The sequence below is a fragment of the Argiope bruennichi genome, chromosome 1 (genome assembly GCF_947563725.1).
Source record: "Argiope bruennichi chromosome 1, qqArgBrue1.1, whole genome shotgun sequence".
Classification (NCBI taxonomy): domain Eukaryota; kingdom Metazoa; phylum Arthropoda; class Arachnida; order Araneae; family Araneidae; genus Argiope; species Argiope bruennichi.
The window spans coordinates 48,214,435-48,237,693 of record NC_079151.1 but is presented as its reverse complement, the minus strand read 5'-3'; the positions used below and the strand labels follow the sequence as shown (position 1 = coordinate 48,237,693).

At 25.0% G+C, this 23,259-nt stretch overlaps 1 protein-coding gene across 4 annotated transcripts in view; it reads right to left on the bottom strand.

The window, feature by feature from the left end:
* The window catches only part of LOC129972634 (rho guanine nucleotide exchange factor 12-like), a 98,694-nt gene that overhangs the window by 60,002 nt on the left and 15,433 nt on the right, over positions 1–23,259 (bottom strand). For all 4 annotated transcript variants that reach the window (XM_056086962.1, XM_056087039.1, XM_056086882.1 and 1 more), the window contains 14 exons: positions 22,008–22,334; positions 19,499–19,684; positions 17,213–17,353; positions 16,968–17,090; positions 16,750–16,863; positions 16,136–16,234; positions 16,016–16,061; positions 15,800–15,925; positions 14,740–14,854; positions 12,090–12,261; positions 11,432–11,582; positions 8,954–9,139; positions 8,661–8,747; positions 7,890–7,980 (listed from right to left, as the gene is read on the bottom strand). In XM_056086962.1, the coding sequence (XP_055942937.1) occupies positions 7,890–7,980; positions 8,661–8,747; positions 8,954–9,139; positions 11,432–11,582; positions 12,090–12,261; positions 14,740–14,854; positions 15,800–15,925; positions 16,016–16,061; positions 16,136–16,234; positions 16,750–16,863; positions 16,968–17,090; positions 17,213–17,353; positions 19,499–19,684; positions 22,008–22,334 (1,964 nt within the window). The remainder of the gene's footprint in view (positions 1–7,889; positions 7,981–8,660; positions 8,748–8,953; positions 9,140–11,431; positions 11,583–12,089; positions 12,262–14,739; positions 14,855–15,799; positions 15,926–16,015; positions 16,062–16,135; positions 16,235–16,749; positions 16,864–16,967; positions 17,091–17,212; positions 17,354–19,498; positions 19,685–22,007; positions 22,335–23,259) is intronic.

Below are 23,259 nucleotides of genomic sequence, written 5' to 3'. Positions count from 1 at the left end.
CTATCTTATGTTCCTATTGATAACCAATACGCTAATGGAATGAAATTAATTGAATAATCAGAAAACAAAAAGGTCCTTATAATTCTCCAAAATTATTTTTTTAAAGCTGAATAAACGGTTTAAATTTAATTCCAATATTCCTCCTCATTATTATTTCCAAATCAATTTAATGGTTTATGAAAGAGAAATACTAGAAGATTTTCCTCTCAGCAATTAAATATCATTGAAAATAACAAGAAAATAAAGTAGGCTTTTTCTAAGACCAGATATATGTTAAACCCATTACTTCCTTTCAAAAAATGTAACGATCCCTCTTTATATTCATCCAATTAAATGCTTTTCAACATTTTGAAAGATAGGCTATAATAAAATGGATGCTAGAGAAATTTACTTCAAATGTAATTCTAGTCTCTTTTACCTACAAATGCAATTTTTATTTTCAACAAAAACAAACAAACAACTGATTCATGAATTTGTTAATAACTGAAAATGACTTTAATTTGTATTTCTGGTCTACATCATAGAAAAGTTTTAACTACTAAGTAATGCACTTATTTCATAAGTGTTCTACAAAGATGGTCGAAAATGAATTGGAAAAACTCAAAGCATCAACTAAGTTCTTTAAGGTAGTTCTTTTGATTTGGAAACTCTTCAATGAATTCTTCCCACTAACCACAATTTGAAGACAATCTTTTGCTCTAAAAAAATCTTCAGATTTTTTAATGCATATGATCACCATGAAATTCTATAACCATATGTAAAGGAAATTAATAGAAGAACCCAAGCAAATAGCAACAAAGGTCAAAATACAAAAGGATTTTGTAATTCTAATGTTTGGGAAGGTTACTTGGATAATGGATGGTATTTACAAGAAGATATTATAATAAAGAAAATGGGAAATACAATGAATTTTTACATCCATTTAAACATATCATATATACAATTGTATAAACAAGGTAATTCCAAAGTATTACAAAAAAGTTTAAGGATATCTCAGGATTGAGGGCATAAAAACTGCTGACAAGAACATAGTGTGTGTACTTTCAAATTCGAGAAAAGTAAGAAGAAAAAAAAGTAGTACAATAATCAGATAAATTATAGTATGAAGACAACTTCTCAAGAAAAAAGAAATAACCAATGCATAAAATTAATAATTCATACAATCTCCAGTATTTCTTAAAGCATTCACCCATGCATCTTTTAAATTTCTGTCTTCAAGAATTCACGTCAGTGAAAAATACTTTTTTATTGTAATATTATTTACACAATGGATAATGGATATATAAATTTTGACCATCACAAAACGCTACAATGATTTAAAAAGAATTAATTCAAATTTGAGAATACTAAATCATATTTGTGGGAAGAGGAAGAATTTTTCAACAAAAACTTTAAGATGCAACCAATCAATAGTATTGCATGGAATGAAAAATTATTGCAGAGAAGGAATTTGGAAAAGGAACAGATTTGGAAAAAAAATATTTCAAATTATTCAAAATAACAACTACAGTTATCTGCATTAACATATGATTATTTTCTAATGTTTTATATTATATCTTTCATATTACATCACAGAGAGAGAGCAAAACTTTCTTCAGATGCAATTCTACTACAGGAATAATCCGAATCTATGAGAATAGACATCCCCTTTGTATTCACTCATTATTTTAATTCATCTCACAAACACAATCCAGTTTCCACTACTAAATACACATTGTCTTGAATGTTCTATTCTCTTTGATGCAGCAGTAGAATGCAAAGAGAAGTGCATGGTATAAACAATTATGAGCAGAAAATTTATGTAGAAACTTTGAAGTGGCATGGCATGGTCCATCTTCCCAATGCTGTCAATAATTCCATTTTTACTACATCGTATTATCTGTTTTTCTTAATACTACATTCAATATGAATTATTAATTGTGATTGAATCATCATTCTGAATTTGTCTTGGTCATCAACATCAGTACTTATCCCTGAATATGGAAATTTCTGACAATATATGAATGCAGACACAATTTACAAAACAATTTAATCAAACAATTTGTGACCAACATGTATTATAGAGTATTAGAGAGGTGTATTATAGATACAAATTATTATTTTAACAATTCTTGCTATGAGAGAGTCAGAAAATCAGAGTCAGGAAATCAAGACTTTTTAGGAAACTATGAAAGAAGTCAATGGTAATCCATGGTAATGACAATCCAAGCAATCAATTTGCTCCAGCCAATACAATGCATCATTTATAGCAGAAATGCACAACCTCACATATATTTGTCTGGAAATCTTTTACTATTCAATTAATAACAGAAATACAACACTGTTATTAATTTGCATTAGTTGCCCCATTATATTAAACATGTATCTACAGCATTACTGTAGAATGCTTGATATCTTTAACATGAATAATGATGGCTCAAGTTTGTCTATACCCATGACCATGCATATAGAGCACACACTGTACAGAAATGATATACTTAATATGTCTTTTTAATTTTTCAAATATAATCAGTATAAAAGCTTTATTCAGATATATAAGATAAATTTAAATTTTACCAAATAATTTTTTCTAATCAAGACAAAAAAAAAATACAATTCAAAATTTTGAAAAAGATTATGGTGAATAATATAATACTGCTTGCAACTACTTTCATAAGCATTACCAACTACATACCAGTATATTAAATAATCCAAAAAAATTATAAAAACTGTGTACAATAAACAGAATTACAGTCTAATTTAAAATACAGAATATTTAAAAAGACACATTTAAAGTTAATACTAATATACACAATAGATTTTTAAAGGCAAAAGTAATGTTGAAAAGTGCTTACTAATATATACTATTAGATAAAGAACTTATCTGTAATATGCATGCATGATCTTCAAAACATTTTAATTTTTTTTTTATGGAAGAGATTGGCATATATATATATATATATATATATATATATAATGTCCAGAATAAGATAAATGATTCAAAAGAAATATTGAAACATTTCTAAAAAATACAAAAATAAAGGAAATTTTTTCATTTCATTCATTAATAGTAAAATAACAGGGAATGCAAAACAATCATACTTGGAATATGGAACATTTGAAATCCAAATAACTCAGCTCTGAAACATGCATTTTTTTTATTCAGAAAAAGTAACTTAACTTCATAAACAGTTATTTGATTTTTAATTATTTCCAGAAAAGAATAAATTAAAATACTATTTTCCTAAAAACACATTAATTTTTCAGCACATAATCATCAGAACAGGCACATCTTTCAATCTGTTTAAAAAAATATGAAAAATATTCAATAATTCTAAGAAACTTCCAAAAATCTTAACTGTATTATAAAGGATCAATATAATTAGAACTTATTAAGATCCAAGATTAAAATAGGATTCTTGAAAAACTAATACACTTTAAGCTTCTTTTTTTTTTTTTCTTTCTTTTTTTTTTTTAATTTAAAAAATGTTTATTACAATTATTTTTTAAACTTAATTATAATTAAATCTTATTTTATTCCAGCCAGAACCTCTATATACTAAAATTATTTTTCATTTACTGACATCAAAATATCATACAATTACAACTACTTATGAACCTTAAACCATGCCAGTTTTCATGAATTTTCATTTTATGAATTTGAAAAAAAATTATTTAAACAAAAATGTTTGTTTGGTTTCTATATGAGAGCTAACTCAGCAAAATGGAAAGAAAAAAGAACATATAAAAAGATGGAAAGAAATCTTTATTAACTCTTAGGAAAGTGGCCTAAAAACTGAATTTAGATAAATTTATTTTATCTTGCCTGGACATTGCCGAAAGATTGCCCTTCTTATAAAATTAAGATTAAATAAATGCTAAATTTCAAACACAATAAATTCAATATATATATATATTCTAAAATTTTGTAAATTCCAAATAATTTTCAATTTTAACAATATAATTCATAAAAATAAAATTGAATATGGTTTATTTAGAATTTAATATGAAGATATTAATTATTGATTATATATTAATTCATATTCATAAGTTATAGATGCAATAATATTACATTGATAAGTACTTTGCTTTATTTTTGAAAAGTGTTAAAATTTTTCTAAAAATATCATTTTTTTCCATATGAAATTCTTGATATAGATTATACTTTTCAAGATTAATATTTGTGATATGGGAAAACTAATATCGCAAAAATAAAGATGGGTAAAGAAAATTTTTACTTTAGTTGAACATAATTCATGAATGAAATTATATTTACTCATTTCATTTGTTCCAAGACTCCTTTTGATGAAAATAATGTTGCTAAAACATAGCTCAAAAGACTCATCAGTGCTAATACTGATTTTAATCATGTTGGATCACTCATAAAAATAACCAAAGGAAAAACAAATTTTTAAAAACATGATCAATACAATAAAACTTATCTAACATATATACAAAAAAAATTATCTTACACATATGACAATGGTCAAATACACTACTAAAAATTATAAAGATCAATTTACTATATATAAAAGATTTTTTAGAAGTGGAAGCCCGAAAAACAATCTATATAGTTCAACATTTCACATATTGCAAATTGTAATAGATTTGTTTCTTAATTTTAATTGACATCAACTTTGAAAGTAATCTGGATTTTTTTATTAATACATGCTCATAATTTAGAAGACAATGTTCTTTGTTATTCTGCAGCATAACTCTTTGTCTAAGAACTATTTTGCCAAGGTACTTAAATGTGAAATGTTAGTAAATCTTGTGTATAATTAGAGGAAAATAATTTAGAAATTTTTCCAGGTTGCAATGAAAGCAATTTCAAAGCAAGTCATGAAAAGTACCCATTATGACTTTTTTTCCTTGAATTGAAGTAAAGTAACTTTCCAAATGACTGTTAAATAATTTATACAAATACATAAATAATTATATATTTTATATTTTATACAAATATATAAACTCCATTTTTATATTTGTTGCAAGACGTATCCCAAAATGATATATCAACATCCTTTCTGCCTCATTTCATAAGATGCTGTATTTCACTGTGTGCTTTCGTAACCTCAAATTTATTTAATAATGAAACTACTCCGTTATCTTTTCGGCAAACACACTATTTGTTAGCTTTGTCAAACTAGGTATCAAATGTTCCTCTTTCAATTTTAGCTAATTATTTCAAAGATATTAGAGAATTATTCAAGATATTAGAGATATTATTATTTCCAGTGGCACAAATGTCTTTTTGTAAACTAACCATTAAAACCTGAAGTAAAAACATTATTCATACATATCACATATCTTGTGAAATTTAGGATTTTTCAAAACAAAGATAAAAATTTCCACAAAATGTTAAGAAAGAGGTTACATATACTTTTGTTGAGCCTCTTGATAAAGAAAATATTGAGGATATTTATAAGATGCTAACATTTATAACTTGTACCCATATTTCATAATTTTATTCTTCAAGTACATTTTATAATCGCGTATGCCAAAATAGTATACCATTTTTTCATTGATTGTTAGACTTTCTGAAAATATTCCAAATTGTCGCAGTGCAATATTAAGCTTTTCAAAAAGTGAACGAATTTTGTAATAAAGATTTTCTTTGTTAATGGCCAATAAATGTAGATATCTTTTTATGTTATTGTATCATTTTCTGGACATAACTCTATTCACTAAGGTTGTGCCCGTGTCCAGAGTATTTTTTCAATACATTTTTTCCATGTGATGATATGTGATAAAAGATGCCTACAACTTTTGATTTTCTTTGACATAAAAAGAATGACCATTCTTATGCACTGCATATTGATTAGTCTCTGTAACTGCATGATATCATATCATATCATTAACCATCATGTGAAAAAGTTAAACAGGAATTTTCCTGATATTTTATTTGTAATGCATTGATGACCTTGAGAAAAAAAATAACATAGTAAAAGCAAAAATTCTGGTTCACATTTTTTTCATTTACATAGATATTTGACGAAACCTCTATAGTTCTAGCAGTATTTCAAATCAAAGTAGTACGGCGAAGGAATAAAAATGATCAAGATATTTATATGTGTTTTCTTTAATTAAAAAATTTACAAAAAAATTCTATTTGAAATTTTATTTCTCATTAATTTAGTGCATTATTTTTCAACAGTAAGCAATAACAGTTAATGGAATTTAAAATTTTTTACAAAAACAACCTTTTCTTTTATTCAGTGCCTTTGTTTTATATTTTACCTCATTTCAGTAATTTTAAACAAGTGCAAATACCTTACTAGATATTACAGAGCCATAATGTCAATACTTATCTACTTAGTAATGAATTTTTATCTTTTAACTCATATATTAAATATATCTATATACTATATAACAACTGGATTGCTTCATATTTTCACTACTTACATTAAAAGTATGAAAAAATCTTATAATCAAGAGAACTATTATATAATTGATAATAAATGCTAAAATATTATCTATTTAATTTTATCAGCTATATGAAGAAACAATTTATCTTACATTATTTCACTTTTAAAAAACGATAATATCTGAATTCATCATTTAAAGCATGGATGCATAACATGCATACTCCTTAACATATAAAATCCAACTTCGAATTTCATACTTTAGAAACTTTTCAAAATTCATGTTGCACAATAATTCTACTTTTTTAAAGCACAAATGAATATTTTGTATTTTAATTAAAAGAAATTATTTAATAAAATATACCTACAAAAGCCTATCAATATCTTATAAAACATTAGTTTCATAATAATGACCTATAAGCGAAAATCACTGCTTGTATTTTTTTCATTACATGAAAAAATATTAGACATTTAAATCATTTAAATTGTTTAATGAATAACAATTTACACTAATTATTCTGTAAAAGGAAGAAGGTTCTTGATAATTTGCTTATAGCTTATGTTATAAAAAATCTTTCAACTAAGAAAAAAAAATCATACAGCAATAACACCTTTTAAAATTTGTTAATTTTCAGATTTGAAAAAAATATAAAAGCTTTAAAAGAAATCCCCATATTAAGAAAATAAACACCATAACACGTTTATTTAGAATGGAAAAAAAAAAAAAAAAAAAACTTAATGCTCAATCTTAAAAAAACTAGAATGCTATGAACTTAATTTTCTTTTTTCCACTAAATATTAATACTATTTATAATAATACATTGGTTGACCATTAGAACAAAGTCATAAATAATTCAGAAATAACCTAACTCAAAGGCTAATTTACTATAGCATTTACACTAACAGAAATTTTGCACTTTACATTAATCGACATCATATTAAATGACCTAGTGAATATAACCTTATATGTAAAAAATGTGTTCCATAATATAATGCCATGTATATCAGTCATTTCTATATAAAGCACAACATTAAAAAATTTTTAACATTTCTGTCATTTATAACTAAAAATATAAATGACAGAGCATAGGAAACTTTGATTTAAAAATACCAAGTTCTTAACAAAGATAACTGGAAATTTTTACAGAAGTTTTATATTCTCTTTAAGAATCAAAAATAGGTAAACAAAGAATAATACAAAAGAAAATTAATTTGATATACAGAATCAACTACAAGGTTAACTTTCAATAGCTGCTGGCATACTTTCTATTTCAAAAATTTAAACACTTAATTTACACATATTTAAAATATAACAATAAAAATTTTGAAGGAAAAAAATTCTGAATGAAATTCAATTTAATATGTTTAAATCTAGCTTTCCTGAAATTTTCATTTTTATATAATCTACAAGGATATTTATTTCATTTTAGACATATTTCATATAATTGCAAGTAATAGTATTAATTTTATTAGCTGCAGAATTAAGTAAAAAATGTTAACTAAAATTTCAAATATTAAAGATAATTATACAGTACATAAATTACTTACGAATTTGACTTTTCCAAAGATTCAGAGAGATTCAACATATTCTGGAAAACTATCTCAGATGGTTCTTTTAAATGATCTATACCTCTTCCACCTATAAATATGAATTATCAAACATAAGTCCAATAAAAATAATTGATGTTTGATTATTTCAATGATGAATAAATAAGAATATAAAAATTGGTGTAGACATATAATTCAATTAATATACCAAGAAGGATACACAAAATGCTTCATGTATTCTGCAGTTAATATACTAGCATTATTTATTTATTCAACAATATCTTTCTCAAAACAAATGGGAGGGATTATAAAAACTACACTTACACATTATATTTCACAATATTATAAAGGAAAAGCTGAGATTGAAAATATTGTGGATGTTAATAATGAAATATTCATTTTCATTGTTAACTGAAATGACATAAATGCTTTAATGTGCACATTTATGAACCGTATTACCATGCATTTAATTCTATGTCATCTTTATTTTTGAAGTTATAATGCATTTTGAAGTAGTGGATAACTGTTCATCAAATATTTCCATTTCATTTTTCATTTCTTTTGGCTATCCCAAAATGTGTTCAGAGATATACTATATATCTGTGTTATTCTTAATGCACAACTGTTTCCAATAAAAAAAAAAAGTCTCACTACAATCATCACGATTTAATTTAAATTGCTGACAGATATTTACAATGGGCAAATAACTAATTTCACCATAAATTTTCAAATTGCCAAAATGCATGAATGAAATGTTCAGATAAAACTTACTTCCATCAAGTGTTCTTGAATGGTGTGTATCAGATGAGAGACCATTATCAGCATTCATCTCTTCATTCAGCCGTTTGGCTTTTTCAACTACAAAAATTATTATTTAAATATCAAATTTTTTAAAGCACATAATTAAAGCAATAAAAGTTGATAAATGAAAGAAAGCTTCTAAAGAAAATGTTATATTATTATAATAAAATAATATATCGGTATGTAATTCTCCTAATATAACTATTTTAATAAACTAAATATTTTAATACATCATATTTCTCAGTTATATAACTAAAACGTACTTGCTGCTGGAACTGGCTGGCTAGTTTTTCTTGTTTTTGCAATAAAATTCTCTACAAGTCCAGACTTTCTATCTTTCTTCATTTTTTCCTTACTTTCTTTTGTTCTTTCCTTCTTATTCCTTAAAGATCCAATACAATGCTCCTCAACCACTTTTATACAAGCTTTATGAATATTCATTTCACAATCTAAAAAATTAAAAACATTTTAAACATTAAAAAAGGATAAAATCTGAAACATTTTAACACTATAGAAGTAGCAATTAATCGTTTTGAAAGTCAATCATCAACTTTACTTTTTAAAAAATGGAATTTTCATTGGTGTTGCCATAGAGTTCATGCAGATAATATATAAAATAAGAAATTATACACAAAAGAGCACTTAAAAACTACAAATAAAATTATTTTTTAAAATAATAAATTTTAAAAGAATACATTGTTTTAGTTTTGTTTATAATTTGGCTTGCCTTCAAAATTTAAAGCAAGATAAAATTTTGTCTTTGAAAATATAGATACAGCAAATAAAATAATTATTTAGAGAAAGAAAAAAAACAGTGGTTGGGAAAATATTTTTTTCATTTCTTACAAATAAAATCAAAATAAAATTACAACTCATTTTAGATATCTAACCAATGAATTATACCAGTGATTCTCAACCACTGTGCTGTGGAATTTTTGAGTGCTGCCAAATTTTAGAAATGGATATAGTAAAAATTACAATGTTTTTTTTAATTACAAGTAAAGTTTGTTTAAATTAAAGAAAACTGTTATTTTTACAACAGTTAAATTGTTTTCTAGAAAAACAGTTTTTAACTATTTTTATCTTCGATAACTGTGACTTTTCATACAGTAAAATATTACCCCACATTAAATAATTTCAAGTGTTCCCAGTATCACCACCTCCACCCCTCAATCAAATAATGTATAAAGGAAATGAAAGAGAAGTATGAGAATAGTTTTATTTTCTCTTTTTACTAACAGATGGCGCCAGCAGATCATATACAGCCGTTCGTTTAGAGACACTAGTGTGCCTTCTATCATTCTGATTTTTCATCGGTCGTTGAAGATTCTCGAGATTCTTTGTTCTCAGTGATTGTATGTGGATATTCGTTATTTCAGGTTAAATAGGAATAAAACCTGAATGATAAAAGCTGAGAGGAAATCTTCATATATTGGTATAACCACAGTTAATAGTTTTTTGACAATATTATTTTTATTTTAACAGGACCTTCCAAAAATGGAAAAATGGTTAAAAAGTAGAAGGCTTAATAATGATAATGTTAGCAATCAGGCTAATGAATCCATGCCCAGTACAAGTAAAGATATTTCTAGCTCCAAAAAATATGCTGTGCATCGGAAATACAATGACGATTTTTTGAAATTTGGATTTACATCTACAATGGAAAATGACATGGTTGTTCCTGAGTGTGTGGTATGTGGCTGTATATAATCAAATAGTGCTATGGTTCTGAGCAAGCTCCAACTCACTTGCTGACTAATCATTTGTTGGAAGATGAAATATGGTGTGGTAAACTAGTTTATTTATCAGACATTTTTGTTATTTTTAATAAAATGAATTCAAATATGCAAGGGCAGAAAGAAAATATATTAAACTCAACAGATAAACTGATGGGATTCCAAAAACAAACAGCTTTATAGAAGAATAAAGCTCAGGAAGACAATTTGCAAAAGTTTGAGTCAGACCCAAAAGATTTCAATAAAACTATTCATAAAATTGTTATTGGCCATTTGACAGCATTATGTCAGAGAATTATTCATTATTTCCCAAATTTCGATATAAAAAATTTGATTGAGTTTGTAATCCATTTGTGATAATTGAATACTTCTTTATTTGAATTAACTTTGAATGAAGAGGAAGAAGTAATTTTCCCTTCTAATAATCGAGATTTAATGTTAAAATATTCGGAAGAATCAATTAATTCATTTTAGATCAACATTAGATACAATTATCCTACGACAGTCAAAAAAGCTTTAAAAATATTATTACGATTTTCTACATCTTATTTGTGTGAATTCGGATTTTCAGTATTAATCAACATAAAAATGAAAAAAAGATCGAGAATTGTTATATGTAGAAGACGATATGAGAATAGCATTGTCATTTTTATGATGAAATATAAACGAAATTATCAAAAAAACATCAAGTTCAAATTTCTCTTTAAAATTATTCTTATTATTATCTTATAATCAATCCCTTAATAAACACATATTGTTGTTTTTGTAGTGCATATTATTTTAATTCACATTCAAAACTATTATCATAAACTATTTTACACAGTGTATTATAAATAAGTAAACAACTTTTAAGCTTATTTTTTTCTTTGCATGCTGCCAAATTTTAAAATCAATAAAAGTGTGCTGAGACAAATAAAAAGGTTCAGAATCACTGAATTATACTATTAAGAAAATATTATAAAAAGCATAACAATTTGTCAATAAAAATAGATTTACAATACTTACTTTGACATTGATATCCCTGATAACCAATACCCCAAATAATTAATTGACAATGATTGCAATATGTTACTGAATAGTAATGTTCCGACACAAAATGATGACCTTGTGTGAAAATCACATCCGATACAAAATGATGACCTTGAGTAAAAATCACCTAAAAATAAAAAACACGTTAAATATAATGAGTAACTTTTCTAAAAACATTTCTTAATAGCAGTTACATACATTGTGAGTCTGGCAAAATTGATCAAAAATTGAAATTCTAGCAAAAAACCATAAGGAATAAAATCATTCCAAATAACCAAAGAATTTTAGAAACTAATTTTAATAGCATAATTAATTTTAAATCTCGTAAACATAAAATCAATTAAAAATGCTTATGAAATTAAGGAATAAAATTATAATTTTTTATAAATTCTCTGAAAAGCCTTAGACAAAATAAATTTCATTGATACCTCTTTCCTTCCCTAAGATTTAATTCATCAATTTACTGGAGACTAAATCTTACCATAAAAGAACACATGAATCAAAAATTCATTGGACGATTATTAAACAAGAGTTCTATTTAACACTGTCAATGATAACAATCCATTCCATAACTAAAACTTAATATTCAAGTTTTGAATACTAATTTATATACAAACAACAACATAAGAAATACCTTTTTGTTCCTCTGCAATAGGGAAGAAATAAATGACTTTTTTTCAAGGAATGTAGGACATTTTTCAAGAATAGCCAGCAATTGTGCATTTTTTATACCAAATTGTTTCAATACAGTAGCAAGAGCATATATTTTAGCAACAGATCGATCATCCATACCATCCACTTCTTCACTATAAATATAAAAAAAATATACATCAAACGTTCAAAATATGAATACTACTACAAAAAATTAAACAAAAAAGTGATTAAAAATGAAATATTTGTTGATTAATAATTACAACAATAAAATGGAACTAAATCTTTAACAACTAATAATTCGATATTTACAATAAAGATGTTGAATTTAGAAATATATATTAAATAATTTTGTTTATATTATAGCTTTGCAATAATAAAATAATTTAAAATCCCTACACTTTATTTACAAATATGAAAAATAGGGACACACAGATAAAGGAGCAATTATTTGTGTGCAAAAAAAAAAAAAAAAAAAAATCATGCTTCTCATTTAAAAAAAAAAAAAAAAAAAACACATTTAGACAAAATAAAATATTTTTTTTCTCAAGCATAAATAAATTGACAACAACATAAATAAATAAAACAACTGATTTGTTTATTATTACCTTTCAGGTCATTCTTTCTGTTAGTCAGATTTGTGTTCAAAATGCACAAAATGTTGGATTTAATAATACTTCGCTATAAAAATTACAGACAAATTCCACAAAATGAAGAGAAGATAAGGTATGAGCCATGAGAAGGCAAGGTAAATAAATTTATGGCCTTTCGATTTTCTAAATTTTTAACAATATAATTTGTGCCAAATTATTAATGAATACATGTTGTTTTAACTTTTCCTCATACATGAATTAATGAAGAAATACATGACATCTATAATTGAATACATACACATACATGAAATCTATAATTCAATGCTATTTTAAAATACAGTCAGAAAAAGGTGAATATGCAATTTTATTATTATTATTATTACTGATTTTAAGACTTTACATGTGTTTTTGCAGGAGATTTCTTCCTAAGCAATTTTTTGTGACGTTTTTTAAAGAAACAGGTTACAATATTCATTCCTCCATTTGTTTTAAAGCAAAGGAAGCGTGATTTGTATTAGAAAGTTAATAATTTAAACTGTGCTCATTCAATGTCAAATTCATTTCAATTTCCTAATGTTTTAAAGACAATAATGTAGACAGCGATAGTAAAAAAGTCTGGCATCTATTGACTGTAAATTTGTTCAATTTCATTTATTATCTTTTTTAAATAATTTTTTTTCAGCAAATATATTTTTATCAAGTAATTTCAAACAAAATTCTGTAAATTTTATTGCTATATCTAAACTACTAAATAAAATGAAATGAATAAGAAAAATTATCAAATTTAGTTATTAAAATAAAATAGAACTTTATAACATAAAAAAAAATTAATGCATGATAAATGTATGGATATCAGCCTAATGTTAGATTAATAAACATATTTCAGCTGGTCATCATTGGGTCACATTAAATTAATATATAAATAATACATTTTAAAACTTTAATGATACAATAAATGAATACAAACAAAAGAAAATTTTACTTTTTTCTCCCCTTCTTTTTAATAAGTAAATATGAAACTCATTTATAAACTTAGCCGAGAATTTAAAAAAAAAATCATCAAGTATATTGTTAGATATAATAAGATAGATGTTTATACAAGCATTTATCTAGCTTGCATTTCACTATATTTATAACTAAGGACAGACAGACTAGTAAAAGCTGTTTACAGACTAAATTACAGACTAAAAAGAACAAACTTTCCCACTAGAGAAAACTGTTCAAAATAACAAGCTATAATGTATTAAAACTTCATAACAAATCCGTCTTTCTAGTTTAATGCATTTTTAAGTTCCTGTAACCATGTGCACCATAAATATGTTTAAAATAGAGTAATTCTAAATGGATTATAAAAAAATTTGCATTGTAACTGCAACAACCACAAACGAAACAAAAAAGAGAGACTTTCAAAACTGCCTGTACAAATTTAAACATTATATATAGCAAAAGCTGCAAAAATTGCAATCCAGCTAATTAAAAAAAATTAACTGAAAACCTGTCAATTTAAATGAAATGGATAAGATGTAGACATATTTTCATCTTATAATATAGTAAAAAAATTGCAAATATAGCAAAAAGTACTCACAGCTCAAAGGAACAATAACTAAGCAGAAAAAATAAATATATAGCAATTTATTTTAAAGTAAAAGCTATTATTTTGTTAATGCCAAACACTTAAATACACAAATGTCGAAAAGAAGGTTTAAGATGAAACTAACTGGGGTTTTTAATTATTATTATTATTATTATTCCCATGAAAATTTGAACAGAAAATCAAACTTAGATTATTAAATCTCCATTGTAATGTATATTTTTCAACTACATTGTAAATGTCAATTTATCAAATGCTATAACAAAAAAGCTGCAACCGAAATTTTTGTCATCTAAAATACCTATTTATGAGACAAATACCTAATGCAAATAAATTATAGTACACAAAAACTATTTTTTCCCCGAAACTTTACAAACTTTGGAAAAATTAAAGAAAATATATATAAAATATTAATCAACTAACTATAAAATGAAAATAAATTAACTTACGAATAATTATCAAAATATGGTCCAAGAAGAGATTCAATGACTTTAATTTCTTTGTTTTTATCATGCATGGCTTCATCAAGCTGGAAATCAGGTGGGCCAAATATATTGGCAAGGCCTATTAAACAGTTTATATTAGAAAAATTTTACAAATCTATAGACAAATTCATTTTCTTTAATGCCTTACACTAAATTATACACATGAATTTCACAATCAAAATATTAAAATGACAATTAGTAATTTATTTACACAAGCATTAGGTTATGCAGCAAACTTCTCATTTTAATCAATTAACATTTAAACAGAATATGTATAACAATAAAGTAAAAAATATATAAAAATAACTTATATATTATAAATAGAATATAAGCACATGAAATTATTACACAAATTGCATCTAGAAAATTACAATATCATACCTTTAATAATTACCCATAAAATTTTCTTAAATATTTCAATGAATATATGTATGTCTTATTCTAGCAATAAAATGAGAAAATTTCTACTATTATATACAAACAACTTGCAATCCCTTAGATATTAAAATTATAAAATACAACAGAATTTTGAAGAGAAAATGCCTTAGAACCATCAAATCAAAAAGGTATATCACTGAATAAAAATGATTCGTAAAGAGTTAATGTAAAACCTTGATAATTACTATTTTCTAATTTGATAACCACTAAATTTTTATTAGATACTTAAATTTTAAAGAGAATTTTTATTCCTTTATAAATCTATCATATAAAAATAGTTATAATTAATTAAATTCTTTTACAGAACTAATAAAGGACAAATTTTACTATAATTATGACTGAGTTGCATAAAATACTTCAAGAACTTCTAAGAGCATGCGCCTTCTTTAAACTATATTGAATACAATACATAATTATGTACTGAAACTATAGGTAAGTTTTAATAAATTTCATTCAATTAAATAAACTTATTTTTTATTAAATTTCTAATGAAGGAATAATTAGGAAATAAACCTGAATATATGCATAATAAATCTTTTAAAAAATTATCAATAGAAATTTAACCAAAAGCAGCTGAATGTCATACCCATAGTCCTTTTATTTCGAAATTCTGCAAGAAAGTCATTTAATTCTTCTTTAGCTTTTCTTCTTGCCTTTCTGAAAACTGCTCGAAGAGTGTCTTCTTTGTCAATATGATTTAAAAGAACTTCATCTAGAGCAAATCATAAAAGCAAATTCATATATCGTAATTAATATTCAATGCATAGAAAAATTAGCATATAAAAAAAAATAGTCTTATTACCTATTTCATGAAGAATAGTTTCATCCACAAGAGATACTTTCAGAGGCTAAAAAAATATTCAAGAATGAAATACTTGAATTGAGTTTATAGTTAAAGAGTTTTTATAACATTGATACTTACAGCCCCAGGAACTAAAAAACTTGAATGAATTTCATATGCCCATTTTTTCATTTCTTTTCCAGTACCTTGTTCATACATTTCAGATATGAGATAAAAGAACTAAAATAAGAAAGAAAAACTCATAAAAATTGGAAAATGAATGTACGCTTTTAACAATAACAATTTAAGATAACAATTTTCCATCAAATGTATTTACATTTTTTAACTAACATGAATTCAAATAGATTTTATTTTTAAACCATTGAATTTTCCACCATATGTTTATTTAATTAAATATTACAAGTTTCTATAACAGAAATTATTTCTTTTTAGAATTTTTCCTTTTTAACTTTAAAAAGACCATAAAAATTAAATTAAATAATTCAACCAAATAAAATTATTATAAAAAAATAGAATACTTAGAATGTTCTAATTTCATATTTAGAAAATATAAGATCACAAAGCAAACATATGGGGGGGGGGGAATTTACTTTATTTTTATTTTATTTTTAAATAAAGATGCCTTAAAGAAATACATACTTTTTTCACTCTTCCAATAGCATCAAAAAATCTTAACCAAAACAAACAAATCAATTTCGATTTTTAAAAATTTTAAATTACAAACTTAAACTTACTAGGCTGGATGGATCACTATTAGACATTAAGTAATGTAAGAAGACTGCTAAATGGGCTGGATTTCTAACAAGCTTCCAAAGTCCATTGAAAGGCCCATGATCTTCTAAATGACCCTAGATGAAAAATAAAAGAGAAGACCAAGATTGATAATTAAAATTGAATAAATTGCATCAAATGCAAATGTGCAGCATCATAAAATTTATGAAAATATCTTTACCATTTCTGTATCAGAAGAGAAGTCATCATCTTCCATGCAAATTATATTTGTGTTCTGATTCAATTTTGATATAACTGGCTGAAGATTGAATTCTTCGGCTGAAGACTCTGGTGGTGTTCCATACTAAAATTCATTTTCATTTTTATGTTTAAAAAATTCAAATTTTTAAAAACAATTTCAAATGGCCATAATGCTTAATATATAAACTATATGAGCATGTTTAATATAAAAACAAAATGACTCACTTCTTCATGAGAGACCGGCTCTTCACCCTCAAAGCTCTCACCTCCACTTTTCTGAGACACTACTGGTTCGGGTGGTGGTGTACCAGGTGGAGATGGACCAGGACTTTCTATTGCACTATCACACTGACCAGCAGAAGGTGCCTATTTATTTTTAAAGTTTTAGAAAAGCATAAGATTGATGCTACAGAAAGATTATACTTAAAAACTAACATATAACTTTTTGGGGGAAAAAATCATGGCAACTAGTATGTGTAATCAATCATATATAATAATGAAATAATTTTTCAACCACAATCTGAGAATCAGAAACTAGAATAATTTTAAATAAATATTCATGATATTCATTACAAAACTTAAGTGACAGTTTTGGAACATTTTACAAAAACCATTTCCTTATTTGAAAGATATGCTTAAAAATTTTTTAATGTTTGGAGAAATCATAAATTATTTAGTTGATACAAATTAATGTTCAATTTATGACATGTAAAATATAGTACGCCTCTTTAAAATATTAATTCATTGCCACATACACGTTTAAATGGCAATACACGTTTAAAAAATTTAACACAAATTCCTTGAATACTTTTTTTTTTAAATGATACATCACTCTGTAATCATAGGTGCTATAAGATTCAAAGTAAGGAATATATTAGTTATTATAAACTTTAAGTTCATTTTTCTTAAAAACAGGAAAGAGAAATTGAGAATCATATTCTGTCAAGATTGCTCAATGTGCAGATTCAAAGAAAATAAAAGCTCTATTCATAATTTTTTAACATCTCTAAAAATTTCAAATATTAACAATTAGCAACAGCAGCATAAATGATGTGTGAAAAACAAACGAAAAATAGTATTAACTATCATATCAGAGATTATTTTATCCTTGAAGAATTTGTATGTGATTGATAATAATGAAACAACTTTTGACAGTAATAAAGATAAAACAATAAAAAATGAATTAAGAGTTATTTATATTATTATAAATTTATTCTAGATCACATTTCATATTTTTATTTGAGATCTAAATAAGCCTCCCCTTTATAATTAAATTTTTTAACTACAAAAATTTCTCAAAACAGAAAAGGAAATTATTAATGTATACATCACTATGCATACTTTTTTATAACATCTTGTACATAACAAATCACTACAGTAAATAAGAATTTATATATATATATATATATATATATATATATATATATATATATATATATATATATATATATTCCTGATATTATATTATCTTGTTATGAAAATACTTTTTAATGCAAAAGAATCAAATTTCAAAAATAATTAACATAACTTAAAATAATTGAATTTAAAATTATTTTATTTACATAAGCATTAGTTTAAGATAGGGGCAAAGCAATCATAAACTTGGAATTTTGATCATAAAAGTTTTAAATAAAATGCCGACCTTCAAGTTTTGACATCAACTACAATAAAATCAAAGTGAATGAAATCATTCCAAGTTTTTGTCCTGCTGTAGAATGATTATTTAGGCAAATATGCCTTACAGAAATCTTATGAAAAATTTCAAATAATACTTGAAAAAAATTATACAGCCAAGCCACGCACTAAAAAAAGAAGAAAAAAAGTAGGATTGGAGTAAGAATCTATCATGATCATACACAGATCAAGAAAGCATGCTTTAAAAAATGTATTTATATATAAAAAAAAAAAAAGTAAAACATAAATAGAACCTATATCATTGTATAGAAATTTGAGAATTATTTCTAAAATCAAAATCACAGGTTTAGGTACATGAATACAAAGCATGATGTTGAGCAGACATTAAAAAACTATAGTGTATCATAATATCAAAAGAAACTTAATTTTGGAAAGAAATTATATTAAGGTGATAGAGCCCCTTTAATAGTACTTATAGGAAAATCTTTTATCTAGACAAAAATTAATACACAACAAAGTATAATTAAATCTTGGTGATTCAGAAGTTAGAATCTGACACATATGAGCACTTTCTTCAAAGAAAATTTAATAAAAAATTCATCTAAACTTTGTAAAGCAACTAAAAAATGAATTGTATATATGAAAAAAAGTACAAAAATATATTTCATAACAATTAAAAATTCACCTGAAACAAATATATTAATATAAAAAATTTTAGCATAGGGAAACATTATGGAGAAAATTCTATGAATAAAAGAGAAGGGCTATTTAACAAGAGAAGAAAAGAAAAATTAAGTACCATTTCACACATAAAAATTAAATTTAGCAACAATATATGATATCAGTAAGATGCATTATGAATCAAGAAAAGCTTACTGGATGGCTGGACTTTTCTAAGTTCGAATTAAAGCTCCTGAAACTTCCAAAGGATGGAGACACTGCACTTGGGGATCTGTACAAGGATTCAGCTCTTGTGCAACCATTACTTTTTTGGCACTTAAGATTTTCAATTCCACGTAATGTTTCTGGGCTAGAGCTCTGACGAGTATGAGTGTGCTGCGGCTAAAAAAATTGAAGATTAAAACTTGTTCATGAAACTTTTTTGTAAATTAATTGAATAATTTCTTTTATTAAAAAATATTTATATGATGCACAATATAAATAAATACAAATGAAATTTTTGTCTAATCTGACAACCAATCAGCTAATTTAATGTGTACCACAAATTTTAAGGATATATTCGAAGAAAAAAATATCTTTACTGAAAATATTCTACTCATGTTCATTGGCTGTAATGGCAAATATTTTTGTTACATTCCATGTACACTTTTGCAAATATTTCAAAAAAATAATTCAAAATTATCAAATTTCTTATTAACACTAAACATAATGGCATTTCACCAAAACAATGGAACTGCCATAGGAATATGGCAATTTAACCACTTGTGGTAGGTTTAGTATTAAGTACTGTATATATGCATTGTAGTATCTCTTTCCATATTTGTATTTGCAGTTAGACTAAAATTATTTGCTTTAAAAAGTAGAGCATATAATGAGCCTTTCTTTAAAATCTTTATAAAAAGTTTTTAAGTGTAAAAAAAAATGTATGTTTTACATTTTTTTTTTTTTTTTTTTTTTTTTTTTGCAAAGATTACATAGGTAGACTTTATTAAACATATATAAGATTAAATTGAATATAAATTAAACTCAGCAGCAAATGGACTTCATTAATATTCTTAAAATGAGAATAATAATACAAATATTCATTAATAATACAAAATGAGATGACAGTATTACTCATCACAGATTTATGAAATGTGTACAATAAGTACAGAACATTTTTTTCCACTTTATTAATGAAATAATTAGCTTGAATTTTTGGGTTCTATGAATGAATTTTATTTCTGTAATGAATATTATTCATTTGAAAGAAAGGCAAAACATTGAAAGAATGACAAATAATCATCTAAAAGCAATACACAAAAATTATATCATAAATCACAATAGCACACAATTCTTGAAAATCTCACTGCAATGAAAATAAAAAATTCAAACTGGGTATAAAGAACTATTATAAAAAGAAGACTCCCTCAAATTGTATAGTAAATTAATTAAAATAGCAGTTTTGTGCAAATTTTATCAAAGCCAAACAGCATTATAAATATATGCAAGAAGATAATGCAACAATATTTTTTTATGTAAATAAGCAAAAATTTAGCAAACATTTAAACTACATTTATATTGCATTTAATTGACCCTGAAGTTCTATACTAAGTTAAATAAAATGCGAGATTTTAAATGACAAATAAACTTGTTGACCTCTTTTGTAGACAATTTATTAAATAAATATAAGCATGAACAAAGCATTCTCAACGACTTTCTACTAAAATTGACATTAATATCACAAGAGCACATAATAGAATAATAAGAATTATATAATTGATTTTTTACTTTTTTTGGTACCACTAAAAAATAATAAAGAATTGGTAATGGAATTTTAATCATTCACAGGATAAACATTTTTTTACAATTTCTTATGTCTTTTAATTCTTTTGTAATTTTGAGCAGATGTTTACATATTCTATTTTTACTACATTGATGGGGTAGCCTGACCTCAAAAATTTAATACAAACAGCTCAGTATAAATAAAGAATCTACACAAAATACTACAAGAAATTAAAATTACAATGAATTTGATAAAATTAAAAAGTTATTTTAAAACACTAAAAGAAAAAAAATAATTTTTATGGTACCAATTATAATATTCTTACTATTATTAGCACATATTAATCATTAGAAATTATAAAATTCATTAAATAATAATTATGTACATACATAATCAGACTCAACATTCAGAACATATATACACTTTAATTCAAATTAGTATTAATCAAATGTCTATTCATCATGATTTTATTTTGTACTTCAACTTTAAATTAAAAAGCCATCAGAGAATTTCAAGTTAATTTTTAGCTAATACCACCAAAAACTATATTTCAAAATAATCTTTGTTTTTAAAATCAATAACCAAAAAAAAGCAAGCTTTTAGATGGCATCAAAAAGCATGATCATACATACAAATAATTAATAATCTTATATGTATTATAAGATTATTCAGAGTCATAAATAAATTAAGAAAGATGTGCCAGTGATTTTTAAAAAAATTAAATTCTCTACAATTGTCAATGATTAATGCACTAAATCAAAATAAATATATAAAATGATTAATACATAAATAAAATAAAAATGATTAATGCACCAAATCAAAATAAATATCTAAAATAAAGCACCAAATCAAAATAAATATCTAAAATAAAGCACCAAATCAAAAATGTTCAAATGTATTTGAATATTTTTTTTAACTATATGCTAATTTTGAACATACCCACGTAGTAGTCCGAGGATTCAAATGTTTTACAATATTTTCCAGGGACGTAGAAAGTGACTGTTTTTGTGTTTCAGGAGAACTAGACTTTTTGTCTTGTATTTCTGTACATGGTGATAAAATGACTTGATATTTTGGATCACTAGCTTCAGGAGATACTGGACTTGCAGGACTTGGAGACACTTGGTTTGCAGGTAACACAGGAGCTGAAACTTGATGAGTTAAAGGACGATTGTGTAAGCCATGAGTTGGAAAAGAGATTGACCGATGGCTCTCTCTGTCATGATTGTGCCGTCCTGATGTTGGTGATTTGGGTGATCTAGTAATCTAGAAGAAAGATAAAAACTATAGAACAACAATTAAATTACTTCTGTTAATATGAAAATTCCTAATTAAAGAAAACAAAAGCAATGCATCTATCAGTAAAATGTTAGTTAAAGAACATGAAAGTCAATTACTATTCCATTACTTTAATTATTTTAGTTAATTTAAATTGATATTCTATCAATATCCAGCAATAGAGAAAACTTTTCTTTACATAGACTCTAAACACATCTTTGCATCTATTTTAAGGGAAAGCAAATGTATGTAACATAAAATAAGAAATTGGTTATAGTTTCCAAAGATTTAGTCTTCTTTAAGTTTACTGATATATCTATACTAATAGTAAAGACAGAGTTATGTGTGTTGGCATTCTATAGGCTAGATCATCTGATCTACTAATAACAAATTTAGCACATGTACAGGGTGTTTATAATTAAAGTCACCCTGTTTAGACTTACGTAGTAACCACTCTAGTGGAAGGATATCAAAGAAACTTGATATTTAGATTGTATGGATCATGGGGAAAAGAAATCTGCAATAAAAAAAATAGTTTAAATTACAGCCGATAGATGGCAGTTTCCGTGTACGATAAGGGCTGTCATGAAATTTAAAGTAGTTTAAAAAGGCAGTACTCATTGTCGCAAAATCATTCTTTGCCATGCTGTAGAGAAGGAAGGAAGAGGTTGATAAAGTTGTTTTAGAAGAGGTTTTTTACTGATAAAGTTGTTTTATCAGAACAGCAGTAATTTGTCAGCTGCATTGCGAGAACATTGGCGCTTGAAAAACTTACAGAAAGGGCCTATGTCCAGGCTTTGAAAAAGATGATTATTAAATTTGAAGAGACTGGAGAGTTGGGTGTGGTACAAGGAAGAGGAAGGAAATGTATTTCAAATGAAACTGCAGAAGAAGTCGCTCTTGCCATAGTCGA